Raw genomic sequence first — 15,062 nt, forward strand, 5'->3', positions numbered from 1 at the left:
AGTTGAGTAACCTATGTACATGATCAACATTTTTATTTTGTTTTGTTTTTCCATACAGGGTTTCTCTGTGTAACAGTCCTGGTTGTCCTGGACTTGTTTTGTAGACTGCTGGCCTCGAACACATAGAGGTTTGCCTGCCTCTGCTTCTTGACTGCAGGGAATAAAGCTATACGCAACCCCGCTGTGGCATATGCTCAAATCTTAACTTCAGTCTTCATATGCATTTTAAATGTATCTGTCAAAATTAAGGACTTTTCGGGGCTGGAATGATGGCTCAGGAATTAAGAGCTCTTTCAGAGGACCCAGGTTCAATCCCACCATTCACAGGACAGTTCATAATTAACTGAAATTCCAAGAACTGACACCCTCACACAGACCTACATGCAGGCAAAACACCAATGCTCATAAAATAAAAAGTAAATTATTATTTTTTTAAAATGTAAGGACTTTTTGTTATGGGTTGTCTTTTTGTTTTTTGTTTTTGTTTGTTTGTTTTTTTGTTTTGTTTTTTTCCGAACAGGGTTTCTCTGTATAGCCCTGGCTGTCCTGGACCTCACTTTGTAGACCAGGCTGGCATCGAACTCAGAAATCCACCTGCCTCTGCCTCCCAAGTGCTGGGATTAAAGGCGTGCGCCACCACGCCTGGCTTTCTTTTTTTCTTTTTTCTTTTTTTTTTTTTTTTTTTTTTTGTTATGTTTTTTTGTTGACCGCCAATACCGTCATCCTGTTTCCAGTTGTCAGTTTCTAGTTAAACCTTTTTGTAGGTCCTATCTCAAGATATCAGTGATAAAACAGGTGGTCTCCGTCCAGGACCCCTTCGGGGCGGAGTGGGGGGGGGGGGAAGAAAGAGAGCAGGCGGCGCGCGTGCGCAGATAACTCTTCCTGCCGGCCACCGTAGCTCGCGCTGTCACGTGGAAGCCCAGTTGTTATGGCGGCCGATCGGAAGCCTGTACTCCTGGGACTTCGAGACACGGCGGTGAAGGGCTGCCCCAAAGGGCCCTCCGCCTGGACCGCTAGCAAGCTGGGTGGCGTTCCGGTGAGTGCGGCTGCGATGTCTTGGCGGGGCCGCGGGGAGGGTGTCCGGGCGGGAGCGGCGTGGGTCCCCGGGGTCTGAGCTGCAGCCTGCTCCTCAGGACGCCCTGCCGGCCGTTACCACTCCGGGGCCGCAGTGTGGCCGCTGCGCACAGCCGCTCACGCTCGTCGTGCAGGTGTACTGCCCGCTGGACGGCTCCCCGTTCCATCGGCTTCTGTACGTGTTCGCCTGTGCTCGCCCAGGCTGCGGCAACAGCCACACGCGCAGGTAGGCGGGGAAGTCCTGTCGTGAAGTCTCGTCCCAGGACGGGGCGGGCTGGGGCGGGCCGGGGCGGGCTGGGGCGGGCCGGGGCGGGCCGGGTGACACGCGGAGAGGCTGGATGTCCAGGGTAGAGCCCTCACCTTGTCTGTCTTGCCTCTAAGCTGGAAGGTGTTCCGTTCCCAGTGCCTGCAAGTGCCAGAGAAGGAGACTTGGAACGCGCAGGTAAAGCGATTCTGATTGGCACACTATGTTTTTCTATCATTTGAGGATCGTTTCCAGCAACTTGTCTCCTCTCTCTAGCCCAAGCTGGCCTTTAATTCTCAGAAATCCGTTGGCTTAAATCTTCCCTAGTCCTGAGATTACTGCTATGAATCACCACATCCTATTTAAGACAGTTAAAAAGACAGTTAAAAGTTATTTACTGTATGTATGAGTGCTCTATCTGTATGTACACCTGTATGCCAGAAGAGGGCATCAGACTCAGTATAGATGGTTGTGATGAGGTTGTTGGGAATTGAGTTCAGGACCTCTTGAAGAGCGAACAGTGCTCTTAACCGGTGAGCCTTCTCTCAGTCCCTTAAGACAGTTTTTTTAAAAGATTGCTTTTGGAGGCTGGCGTGATGTTTCGGTAGCTAAGATCGCATGTTGCTCTTTCAGAGGACTCAGGATCGAATTTCAGCACTCGGGTGGCAATTCAAAATCCCCTGTAACTACAGTTCCAGGGGTTCCAGTGCTTTTTTCTGGCTTCACTGGCACCAAGCACACTGGTGAACAGACATACATGCGGGGAAAACACCCATACACATGGAATGAAAGTGAATCTAGGCCAAGTGGTGGTGGCACATGTCTTTAAGCCCAGCACTCGGGAGGCAGAGGCAGGCGGATTTCTGAGTTCAAGGCCAGCCTGGTCTACAGAGTGAGTTCCAGGACAGCCAGGACTATACAGAGAAACCCTGTCTGGAAACAATTGTTTATGTGTATGCCTCACCCGTGTGTGTCAGAGCCTGTGCGGCTGGAGTTACAGGTGTTCTGAGAGCTGCTTAATGTAGGTGCTGAGCCATCTCCCTGCCCCGAATACCAAGCTTTTAAACAGGCTCCTCTGCTGCAGTGGAATGAATTTTAGTCTTTCAGAATCATCAAATGCTATTCCCTCACAGTTTTGTGGCTTTTTTTTTAAAAAAGATTTATTTATTTATTTATTTATTTATTTTTTGAGACAGGGTTTCTCTGTATAGCCCTGGCTGTCCTGGAACTCACTTTGTAGACCAGGCTGGCCTCGAACTCAGAAATCCTCCTGCCTCTGCCTCCCGAGTGCTGGGATTAAAGGTGTGCGCCACCACGCCCGGCTTTTATTTATTATTATATGTAAGTACACTGTAGCTGTCTTCAGACACACCAGAAGGGGGCGTCAGATCTCATTACGGATGGTTGTGAGCCACCATGTGGTTGCTGGGATTTGAACTCTGGACCTTCAGAAGAGCAGTCGGGTGCTCTTACCCACTGAGCCATCTCACCAGCCCTTGTGGCTTTTTCTTAAGATTTTACTTTTTCTTTTAAAGTTTATTTATTATTACAAATTGTGGAGAGCCGTGCCGAGAGCAATTGCTGTGGCGAGCACTCGCCATTATAAGATGGCGCTGCCCTCCGCTGTGCCTAACTAGTAAACAAGCCTTGTACGTAGGTTCGAGAGTGAACTCACTCCTAGTCACTGCCCATTCTCGTAGTAATGGGGTGATGGGTGAGCAACGAATCAGGAGCTGTCACGCCACATCAGGTGCTGAAACGTCACGCTGCGGGCTATATAAGGGACTCCATTTTCTGGGGTCAGGGTCTTCCTGAGAAGTAAGCAATAAAGCTTTGCCGCAGAAGATTCCGGTTGTCCCGAGTGTGTTCTTGCCGGCGGAGACAAAAGCTCGGGATAACAAATAAGTACACTATAGGTGTCTTCAGATGCCCCTGAAGAGGGTGTTGGATCTCATTACGGGTGGCTGCGAGCCACCATGTAGTTGCTGGGACTTGAACTCAGGACCTTCTGAAGAGCAGTCGTTTCTCTTACCTGCTGAGCTGTCTCGCCAGCCCCCAAGATTTTACTTTCAATTTTACATATATGTATGTGACCATCAGTGCAGGTGTCTGGAGATAGTGGGTCTCCTGGGCTGCCTGATGTGGGCGCTGGGAATTGAACCTAGCCCTCTGGGAGAGCAGCCAGTGCTCTTCACCACCAAGTCTAATACCAGGTCAAGTATAATAGTTCATACGTGAGACATGTAGTTTACTGATTTCCTCATTTGAATAAATATAGGTAAGTGTGTGTATGTGTATATATATATATATATATATATATATATATATATATATTCATGTGTGTGCATGGCACACAAGGTTGTGTGAGGTAGAAAAATGCTTTTTTGTTTGTTTGTTTGTTTGTTGTTTTTTTAAGCTAAGACATTTAAATCTTTACTAGCTAAATTGATAGCCTCAGGGGAAAAGTCCAGCAAGGACTTGTGGGAGCACGTCTCAGAACTGACCTATCTGCTAGGCCACCTCCTGCAGTCGGGGATACTTAGGTGTGATTTGATGAGTGCATGCTCCCCTTGTCACAGAGCCTGGCATGCTGTCTTTATTTATCGGGTTTTCAGAACAGCTCTCTGTCTCTCTTGTATATTTCTTGTGTTCCTGTCCTCCCCCCACCCACTCTCTGGATCCATACTTCAAGGTAGCCTGGAAATTCATGTCACCCGGGCTGACATCACACTCATGGCCATCATCCTGCCTCAGCCTCCCCAAGGTTGATATGAGCTACCGTGTCCAGCCTGCTTCATGGCATTGCTCTCCATTACACTCTTGTCTTTTAGGCGGGCCTGAGGACCTTACCACTGAATACATCTAATCTAACAGCCCAGCTGCTATGAAGCCTGGGAAATGTAGTCCTTTCCTTTGTTTTAGTCCCTATAATACATGAATTACAGCAGAAAGATTGTGGGACAGATGGGTAAAGACACCTGGACCCACATTGCCCTGGAGCAAAAGAGACAGTGTTTTTTATTTTTTTTTTTTATTTTTTTTTTGGTTTTTTAAGACAGGGTTTCTCTGTGTAGCCCTGTCTGTCCTGGAACTCACTCTGTAGACCAGGCTGGCCTCGAGCTCAGAAATCCTCTTGCCTCTGCCTCCCGAGTGCTGGGATTAAAGGCGTGTGCCACCATAGCCCGGCAAGAGACAGTGTTTTAAGTCACTTCTTACATGGTTGGGGTTTTGTCTGGTTTTGGAATTATTTATTTCACTTTACATCTATTAGTGCTTACCTCAATGAATGTATGTGCACCATATGCATAGCCAGTCCATTTGGGGGTCAGAAGGTGCCAGTGGATCCCCTGGAACTGGAGTTACAGATGATGTGAGCTGCCTGAACCTGGGTCCTCTTAGACCTCTTAAGAACTCTTTAAGAAATGCGGAGCGTGGTGGCGCACGCCTTTAATCCCAGCACTTGGGAGGCAGAAGCAGGTGTATTTCTGAGTTCCAGGCCAGCCTGGTCTACAAAGTGAGTTCCAGGACAGCCAGGGAAACCCTGTCTCGAAAACCCCCCCCCCAAAAAAAAAACCTCTTAAGAAATCACTGAGCCATTTTTTTCCCTCCAGTTTTGTTGTTTGTGTGCTTGTTTTGAGACAGGGTTTTTACTCTGAAGCCCAAGCTGGCCTGGAACTCACAGAGCTCCATCTGCCTCTGCCTTGCATGTGCTTGGTTTAAATGGATGCAGCACCACACCCAGCCAAAACATGTTTTTGAGTGGGTAGGATCCAGGAAGTTTAATTGGAGTGTGCCACAGAGGAAGGGGCTGATATGCAGGCTCCCTGGAAAGGTACATGGATGGGTGGAGAAGCTGAAGTCGTTGAAGTGTGACTGGCCTGTATTCATTGTTCTAGAAACAGAGCGATGGCCTTGCAGCTGAGAATTGGTGTGAAGGCTCACAAGACTGGGGAAGTGACACTGAGGAGACGTCTCCACCACCACCCGCCTCAGATTTGCGAAGTGACTCTAATGATGTCAGAGCACTAGACTGGACTGAGAAGCTCCAAGCTCTTCACCTTCAGGACACTGCCCTGGCTGTTACCTGCCCTTCTCCTTCAAGGGAAGGGCTGACAGTCCTCACTGCAGTGCCACAGTTCCAGCCCTATTATATCTGTGTGGCTGAAGAGGAGGATTATGGCAGCGACGTGGATCTTGATCATGCACACAGCCTTCTGCAGGAGTACCAGCGGAGAGAAGGGGTGGACATGGAGCAGCTGCTTTCCCTAGGGTGAGAGATGCAGGCAGGAAGCTGCCACGGGCAAGTTCTAGAGAGAAGGGTTGTGATTAGGCTTTTCTGTTTTGCTCCCCTTAGATGAGAGAGCAGATGCCGGCCTGGGCTATCTGTATCAGACAGCCTGCTTTAACCTGCTGCTGAGTGCCCTCAAGAACTGAACCCAGATGACACTTACCATTGTCATTAAAACACCCTTAGCATTTCTTTAGTTTCCTTTTCTGTTCTTCTGTATGCTCATTTGTTTCTGTTGTGTTTCTGGCTGCTAGGGATGGAAGCTAGAGCCTGGAGCATGTTACTTCCGTGAGGATTTTACCACTGAGCTATGTCCTTGCCCTATTCTCTTTTTACTTTTTAAACTTTTTTTTACATTTGCTTATTGTGTGCATGCACAATGGAGTGCACATGTAGAGGTCAGACATAAGGGGGGTCTGCTCTCCTCTTCCACCATGTGGGTTGTGGGAAAGGTAGCAAGCACCTTTACCCACTGAGACATCTCCTGGACCCTGTTTTGATTTTGTTGTTGTCTTGTTTTTGAGACAGTGTCTCATGTAGATCAGGTTGGCCTCAAACTCTGTTTGTACTCAAGGATGACCTGGAATTCCTGATCCTTGTGCCTCCACTATCTCAGTGCAGAGATTGGTATGGCTGGTTATATGAGGGTTGGGGGCAGAACCCAGGCCTTCTTACTGGTGGACAACACTCTTCCAGTTGAGCTGCATCCACAGCCTCTTTTCTGACTTTATTTATTGTATCTTACTTTATTTTTTCTTTTGTGGTTCCCCCCAATTTTTTATTAGGTATTTTTTTCATTTACATTTCAAATGCTATCTCAAAAGTCCCCTATACCCTCCCCCTCCCTGCTCCCCTACCCACCCACTCTCACAACTTGGCCCTGGCATTCCCCTGTACTGTGGCATATAAAGTTTGCAAGACCAAGGGGCCTCTCTTCCCAATGATGGCCAACTAGGCCATCTTCTGCTACATATGCAGCTAGAGACACGAGCTCTGAGGGGTACTGGTTAGTTCATATTGTTATTCTACCTATAGGATTGCAGACCCTTTCAGCTCCTTGGGTACTTTCTCTAGCTCCTCCATTGGGGGCCCTGTGTTCCATCCAATAGCTGACTGTGAGCATCCACTTCTGTGTTTGCTAGGCCCTGGCATAGCCTCACAAGAGACAGCTCTATCTGGGTCCTTTCAGCAAAATCTTGCTGGCTTATGCAATGGTGTCTGCGTTTGGTGACTGATTATGGTATGGATTTCCCGGATATGGCAGTCTCTTGATGGTCCATCCTTTCGTCTCAGCTCCAAACTTTGTCTCTGTAACTCCTTCCAGGGGTGTTTTGTTCCCAATTCTAAGAAGGGGCAAAGTGTCCACACTTTGGTCTTCTTTCTTCTTGAGTTTCATGTGTTTTGCAAATTGTATCTTGGGTATTCTAAGTTTCTGGGCTAATATCCACTTATCAGTGAGTACATATCATGTGAGTTCTTTTGTGATTGGGTTACCTCACTCAGGATGATATCCTCCAGATCCATCCATTTGCCTAGTAATTTCATAAATTCATTCTTTTTAATAGCTGAGTAGTACTCCATTGTGTAAATGTACCATAATTTCTGTATCCATTCCTCTGTTGAGGGACATCTGGGTTCTTTCCAGCTTCTGGCTATTATAAATAGGGCTGCTATGAACATAGTGGAGCATGTGTCCTTTTTACCGGTTGGGACATCTTCTGGATATATGCCCAGGAGAGGTATTGCTGGATCCTCCGGTAGTACTATGTCCAATTTTCTGAGGAACCGCCAGACTGATTTCCAGAGTGGTTGTACAAGCTTGCAATCCCACCAACAATGGAGGAGTGTTCCTCTTTCTCCACATCCTCACCAGCATCTGCTGTCACCTGAATTTTTGATCTTAGCCATTCTGACTGGTGTGAGGTGGAATCTCAGGATTGTTTTGAGTTGCATTTCCCTGATGATTAAGGATGCTGAACATTTTTTCAGGTGCTTCTCAGCCATTCGATATTCCTCAGTTGAGAATTCTTTGTTTAGCTCTGTGCCCCATTTCCTAATCGGGTTATTTTCTGGAGTTTATCTTCTTAAGTTCTTTATATATATTGGATATTAGTCCCCTATCTGATTTAGATCCTTTCCCAATCTGTTGGTGGCCTTTTTGTCTTATTGACAGAGGGGAAAAATTCCTGAATAGATCAGCAATGGCTTGTGCTGTTAAGGTCGAGAATTGACAAATGGGACCTCATAAAATTGCAAAGCTTCTGTAAGGCAAAAGACACTTCGAGGCTTTTGAGACAGGATATCTCTGTGTATCCCTGGATATCCTGGAACTCACTTTGTAAACCAGGCTGGCTTCGAACTCACAGAGATCCACCTGCCTCTGCATCCAGAGTACTAGGATCAAAGGCATGTGCTACCATTGCCTGGCTCTGATTTCACTTTTTCAAATTCCTCACAAGGAATTTGTGTGCGTACATGTATTTATGGGTGCAGGTATGCATGTGCTGCCACGGTTCCTTGTGAAATTCAGAGGACCTCTTATGGGAGCCTTCTCTCTTTTCAGAATGTAGGTTCTGGGGATTGATCTCAGGTCTTTAAAATAAACAGCAAGTGCCATCTTGCTAAGCCACTTCCTGGCCACCATCTGTTTTCAGTGCCTTTAGAGTAGAGGCAGATGATTGAGAAGAGGTGCGCCTTGTTTGGTGACTCCGCTGTGAATGCAGAGCTGCCTCGGACGCTGGGGTCGTTTCGGGGTTTCAGCTCTCTTACATAAGATGGGCAGTGCTGTTTCTGTGCTTTCCTCACGAGCTCTGGTGGGTCCAGTGAGAGCTCGGACCTAAAAAGACCATATGCCAGAGACTAAAGAAGGGCAGGAACTAGCTTGAAAGTTGGCCTCTGACCTGTGTAGCCTGGGCACTTGTGAGCAACCCCCAGCACACACAGCATTTAACACAATACAGAAAGAGGAAGTGAAGCGTCTTGTTCCTCTTGCAGACGCTCCAGTTCCCCAGACACTGATAGTCTCCCTTGTCTCTGCTTCTCTCCTTAGCTCTAGGGACGGGGATGAAAAGTACGAGAAGACCACAGTTAGCAGTGGGGATCCAACGTTTTATAGGTTCATGAAGAGAATTGCTGCTTGCCAGGAGCAGATTTTGAGGTAAAGAAGACAGGTATTTCTGTTTACTGTAATGGTAGCGTGCTGGCAAGTACCTAGCGGCCCAGAGACTCCTCAAGGTAAGGCGAGAGGATCACCTGGCCAGCCTCAGAAACAGTGAGGCATTCATCCTCTTTAAAATTTGCTTTCACTGTTTGTATTTGTGGTGTGTGTTTGTGCACATGACTGCGGGTGCCCATGGAGTCCAGAGGAGACTAGTGGTTGTGAGCTGCTGCGTGTGGCTGCTGGGACTTTCCTGTCTTGGAACTGACTGTAAAGAAGCTCCCTGATTCACACTGACCCTGGTACGGTCAGCAGCAGTTATGATGGTTTCCTGTGTGTCTGCCACATGTGCCCACACTGCATGTGGAGGCTAGAGGAGAATTCTGCATGTCCACGCTATCACTTTCCATCTAGTTTTTATTTTTATGTGTGCATGCATGAGTTCATGTGCACCATGTACATGCAGGAGCCTGGAGAGGTCAGAAGAGGGCTTAATTCAAGATGGTTGTGAGCTACCTTGAGGATGCTGGAAAACATGGTCCTTTGCAAGGGCAGTCAGTGCTCTTAACCACTGACCCCTCCGGGATTGGTATTTTTGTGCATTTGTCTGTGGTTCTGTTTCTCAGTTCATGCTTACCAAAGAAAACAGTAACTCTAAAGACAGAAATCGCCGGACGTGGTGGCGCACGCCTTTAATCCCAGCACTTGGGAGGCAGAGGCAGGCAGATTTCTGAGTTCAAGGCCAGCCTGGTCTACAGAGTGAGTTCCAGGACAGCCAGGGCTACACAGAGGAACCCTGTCTCGAAAAACCAAAAAAAAAAAAAAAAAAAGATAAATACTTTGAAAAACATTCTGATCATCTTGTCTTCATCTCCAGAGCAGTGAGATATATAGGGCTGCATTACCATATCCAGTTTATACCATGTTAGGCATCAAACCCAGAGCTGCACACATACTAAGTAGTAGGATATATCTTGACACATACATCTTCAGCTTGTGTGTATAACTGATTTTTACTCTGTAAACTCCACTTTGTGTGTGTGTTGAAAATCAGAAGAACTCAAATGGCAATCAAGGGTGCTCCCCTAGCCTCCATTCACACTTGTGTGTGTGTGTGAGACACACCTACAGTTAGTCTCAGAGACCAGAAGAGGGTGTCAAACACCCTGGAGCTGAAGTTAAAAGCAACCAACTGATGTGGGTGCTAGGAGATGACCTCTGCTCCTGGAAGAAGAGAGCACACACCTAACCCCTGAGCCATCTCTGCAGCTCTACAGTGTAGATTTTGAACTGTGTATCTGTGTACTGGCTATTTTTGTGTCAACTTGACACAGCTGGAGTTATCACAGAGAAAGGAGCTTCAGTTGAGGAAATGCCTCCATGAGACCCAACTGTAAGGCATTTTCTCAATTAGTGATCAAGGGGGAAAGGCCCCTTGTGGGTGGGACCATCCCTGGGCTGGGAGTCTTGGGTTCTATAAGAGAGCAGGCTGAGCAAGCCAGGAGAAGCAAGCCAGTAAAGAACATCCCTCCATGGCCTCTGCATCAGCTCCTGCTTTCTGACCTGCTTGAGTTCCAGTCCTGACTTCCTTTGGTGATGAATAGCAGTATGGAAGTGTAAGCTGAATAAACCCTTTCCTCCCCAACTTGCTTCTTGGTCATGATGTTTGTGCAGGAATAGAAACCCTGACTAAGACAATCTGTGTGGGTCTTTCCTTTAATCCTATCTGCTGTCACATGGATGATCATCAAACGCAGCTCCTCAAACGTGGTAGCAAGTGTCTTCACTTGCTGAGCAATCTTGATAACCCTAACTTTGAACTCTGATCCTCCTGCCTCAACCTCCCAAATATTAGGATTTCATGTATGTACCCCATGCCTGGGTTTTAAAAAATATACTTAAGAGGGAGGTATTCTGGATTTAGTTAGGCAAATAATATCCATTTCCTTGATAGCTGGCTGTTGGCAAACATGAATTATTTGATTTGGGTCTTAATCAGAATCAGGTTCCATATCATGCGGTATCTGCAGGTGCGTATATGCAAACATACATCTTTGTGTGGGTTACATAATGGCTACGGAAGGGTAATGAAGCCTTCCTGGAGACAGAGTGGGGAGCTGATGAAAACCCCAGTGAAGGCACTGTGATGCTTAGATATGAAGGTAACAGGTCAGGTGATGAGCTTTTGCAGAGGCAAGGTGCAGGACCTTGGAGGCCACAGGGCTGAGGAACAGTCCTGGGTTTCCTGGGACAGAGGGCACTTTCCAGTGTATCATGTCTGCAGTCAGGGCCCCGCTGAACTGAGGACCCCACATAGTTGGCACCGTACACCAAGTAGTGATGCAGCAGGCTGGAGGTCGGCCGCTCAGGTGTCCTCTGTGGGCTCCAGGGAGGGTTTCAGGTCCTTGGTTGGGTGTGTTGGATACCTTTCTGGTCCTGGTTTTGCTGATGCTGTATGAGTGCATCTGTGTGCCCATGTGGTTCCCATATACCTCTGTGAGCTCAGAGTGTAGCCTTTCTGCCATCAGGAATGTACCATCTGTCTCTCTTAAGGTGACGTAAAGCCACCCTGTTTCTGAGTTTGTACTCAAAATGGAGCTATTTCATACTGTATGAAGTAAATTAGGGCAGGGCTCAAAGACCAGCCCATAAGTGTCTTGTCCAACCTGTCTCACTCCCCTCAAGGCTGAAGGTAAGTCATTTTCCTAACCCTACAGTTACCTTGGACTCCTGGATGAGCAGTCTTTGAGGATTGATGGCCCTTCCAGATGGAAGTGAGGGTGAGGCTGTACCCTGGACTGAAGTGATGCTCTTAGACCTGCTCTGCCCCTAAGCAAAAGAGGACTCTTCCAGACCTCCATGTATGAGCAGGACAGTTTCTACAAGATGGCATGTTGCTAAGTAAGCAGTAAATAGGCAGGTATGCCTCTTCAGTCCAGTCTGGTCTACATAGTGTGCTCCAGGCCAGCATCTACATAATGAGACCCTGTCTCAAATATAACAAAATAGTAGTTATGGAAAGCAGAAAAAGGAGATAACACATTAGGAAGAGTATCATATAAAGGGGTTCAGTGACCCCAAGCATCTCTTTATGGCCTTTGATGGCACTGAGCCAAGTGATAGCAAGTCTTCAGTCCCCTCGATGCTCTCCAGTCACTGCCTTGCCCCTGGGGTAGGTTTCCCTGCTGTCTGGTCTGGCTCCTGATGCTGGACCGTGGCCCAGATGCTGGTTTGCTGTGTGTTTTGCTCTGATGAATGATTCTCCCGTTGCTTGCCCTAGGTATTCGTGGAGTGGAGAGCCTCTCTTTCTGTCCTGCCCCACATTTGAAGTCAGTGAGGTCCCAGCCTGCAGTGGCTGTGGAGGCCAGAGGACGTTTGAGTTTCAGCTTATGCCAGCACTGGTCAGCATGCTCAGCAGTGCTAATCTAGGTAAGAAGGTCTTTACTGAGCTTGTCTATCTCTGACTTTAATATGGAATGAAATGCTTGCCAGGCGGTGGTGGTGCACTGAGTTCAAGGCCAGCCTGGTCTACAAAGTGAGTTCTAGGATAGCCAGGGCTACACAGAGAAACCCTGTCTTGAAAAACAACAAAAAAAAAATGCTTTTTGCTAATTATTAAATATGGAATATTATAAAAGGGTTGAGAAATTAAATTGTAAGAAATTTGTACTCCAGTGAATTCTAATACCACACTAACAATAACCATTTTAATAATTTGAGACTGAACAAGCTAATTTACACATAAGGGATGGATGGAACTATGTAGAGAACTGCCTCTGCAGAGTTGTCCTCTGACCTCCAGATGTGTACCTACATGATTATAAACTGCTTGGCTGGGGCTAGGTACATGCTTCTAGTCCTCCTTTCTCAGGAAACTGAGGCAGGACAGTGCTTGAGGACAGCTTGGACAACACACTGAGACTGTTTCAAAAAGAGAACAAATTAAGATAGGGTAGGTATGTGTAGAGATCAGAGGGCAACCCCGGGCACTTTGAGGCAGGGCCTTTCTCATTTGCTATAGTCCTTGTACTCAGGTTAGCTGGCTTGGGATAGCAGCTCAGTTTCCACCATCCAGCTCTAGGAGGATTAGGATTACAGACCTTGCCTTGCCTGCCTTGTTTTTCCATGACAGGAGTTTCTCTCCATAGCCCTGACTGTCCGGAAACTCATTCTGTAAATCAAGAATGCTCTCAAATTCAGATATCCGCCTGCTTCTGCTTTTTGAGTGCTGGGATTGAAAGTGTGTACCACTACACAGAGAAACTCTGTCTTGAAAAGTTCAAAGAAAAAAAAGAAAAGAAAAGACAAAGAAGAAGTGCGCACCCCACACCTAGCGTTGTGCGTGGTTTTTGGCTAGCCGAGCGCAGGTCCTTAGGCTTGAGCTTTGACTCACTATGCCATCTCACCGGCTTTAGTGGAGTTTTGGTTTTATTCTAAAGAAATGAAATTTATTTATTATGGCAGTTTACACATACATACAGATATAGATGTAATTTCCTTTTGGTTTTGTCTTGGAAAGCAGGGCATGGGATAGCCTAGGCCAGCTTGAACTGACTACGTAGTCAGGGATCAGCTTGAACTTCTGAAGCTCCAGTGGTCACCTCATCATGAATGCACCTTTAAACATTCTCCTTGTGGAATCTAGAGCAAGTGATGTTTTTCAGGTCTTACCGTGGAATTTGGAACGATTCTCGTTTACACATGTAAACAGAGTTGCTGGCCTCCAAATCAGCAGATGCCCATGGAAGAATTCTGTGTTATACAAGAAGACCCAGATGAATTTTTATTTAAGTAAAACACTTTGTCTTATTTATACAAATTAAAGAAAATTTTCATATTCATATATCTGTATGTTTACCTTATTTTAGGATCTCCCTTCCCTTGTGTTGGGAGTCTCACTATATGTATCCCTAGCTGGACTTGAACTTGTGGCATTCCTCCTGCCTCAGACTTAGCATATAAAATGAACTATTGTTTATTGTTTGGTTTATTGTTCATTTTCTTTTTTGTTTTGTCTTGTTTGAGACAATTCTCCTGCCTCAGCCTCCCAAGTGCTGGGATCACAGATGAAAGCCACCATGCCTAACTTTAACTGTTATCATTATTTTACAGAGGTCCACTTGCCTCTGCCTTCTGAGTACTGGGATTAAAGGCCTGTGCCACCACCACACAGTAAGTTTAATATTGCTCTTTATTTTGAAGACCAAGCTGGGTGGGTCTTTTTTTTTTTTTTTTTTTTTTTTTGGTTTTTTTCGAGACAGGGTTTCTCTGTGTAGCCCTGGCTGTCCTGGCACTCACTTTGTAGACCAGGCTGGCCTCGAACTCAGAAATCCGCCTGCCTCTGCCTCCCGAGTGCTGGATTAAAGGCGTGCGCCACCACGCCCGGCGTTGCTGGGTGGGTCTTGAACCACCACCTCCTGACTGACTACAGGATCATGATTGTCTGCACAGTATTAATTATAAAATGGTTGTTCTTGACCTGGAGGCCAGTTGTCCCCATCCAGCACACACTCCAGTGGACATTCTGTCTCTAGTTCTGTAGTCAACATCTTCCCATCCCCTACCAGGGTACTCCACTGCACCCTTTCTCAGCCTTCCAGAGCATCCTGCCCTAAGACCCTGGCTGCTTAGATCTGCCCTATGCTCCCCCACTCAGCAGTCTGTTCCTGCAGCATCCCAGGAGGGATCTCAGACACTGGCCCACCAACCGACTTGGCACTTCCTGCCCAGTCTCCCCTTCCTGCATTCAGTCTCTAGGTCACTAACCCCTTGTTGCCCTTGATGGCATCTTGACAGCAGTATGAGAACACTCCTAGTAGTCATGTTCCAGCATGCTCTTGACCCTGTGCAAGGAGAGTGAGCCCCGATGAGCATGGGCACTGTCATGTGCACAGTGTAACTAGTGGGACCTTTCTAAGGGAAAGCGGCTGTACATAAACTGAAGGTTCTGCTCAGTGAGGCTCCAGCGGGGTTTGGCTGAGTAGAGCACTGTAAAGAGAGCTGCTCATTCCACTTCTCTGCCATGCCAGGAAGTCTGTCCTTGTCCTGCCCCTCCCCCACAACCCACACCCACCCACACCGCACCTCTGCTATAGACAGGGAGCGACTGCCTCAGCCTGCTAGACCAGTTACTCCAACTGGAACAGAAAGTGACTGAGCACATGCAGAACTGCATATGGCACTTGGAGGTTATTCTGATGACCAGGGAGATTTCCGTTCTGCTCAAGACAGTCAGAAGGGTTGATACAGGCATCTAGCTGTACTGGGAGGCTGCTCAGTGTAGAGTTTGGCAAGGCCCC

At 47.2% G+C, this 15,062-nt stretch overlaps 1 protein-coding gene across 1 annotated transcript; it reads left to right on the top strand.

Moving 5' to 3' along the window:
* The first annotated feature begins 892 nt into the window (after positions 1-892).
* Pdcd2l (programmed cell death 2 like) lies at positions 893-13,604 on the top strand. Its single transcript, XM_021168030.3, has 7 exons — positions 893-1,036; positions 1,134-1,300; positions 1,456-1,516; positions 5,215-5,588; positions 8,656-8,763; positions 12,044-12,192; positions 13,428-13,604. The coding sequence occupies exons 1-7, from the start codon at positions 929-931 to the stop codon at positions 13,556-13,558; spliced, it is 1,098 nt and encodes a 365-aa protein (XP_021023689.1). The 5' UTR covers positions 893-928; the 3' UTR covers positions 13,559-13,604.
* The last annotated feature ends 1,458 nt before the right edge of the window (positions 13,605-15,062 follow it).

This window comes from Mus caroli, unplaced genomic scaffold (assembly GCF_978045245.1).
Source record: "Mus caroli unplaced genomic scaffold, Mus_caroli_1 scaffold_8, whole genome shotgun sequence".
Taxonomy (NCBI): domain Eukaryota; kingdom Metazoa; phylum Chordata; class Mammalia; order Rodentia; family Muridae; genus Mus; species Mus caroli.

What these genes read in the sequence shown, in the direction of transcription:
- Pdcd2l (XM_021168030.3), top strand. Translation starts at nt 929, where the DNA reads ATGGCGGCCGATCGGAAGCCTGTACTCCTGGGACTTCGAGACACGGCG. An exon ending in AGGAGACTTGGAACGCGCAG is followed by an intron (nt 1,517 to 5,214) that starts GTAAAGCGATTC and finishes TCATTGTTCTAG; the next exon opens with AAACAGAGCGATGGCCTTGC. An exon ending in GAGCAGCTGCTTTCCCTAGG is followed by an intron (nt 5,589 to 8,655) that starts GTGAGAGATGCA and finishes TTCTCTCCTTAG; the next exon opens with CTCTAGGGACGGGGATGAAA.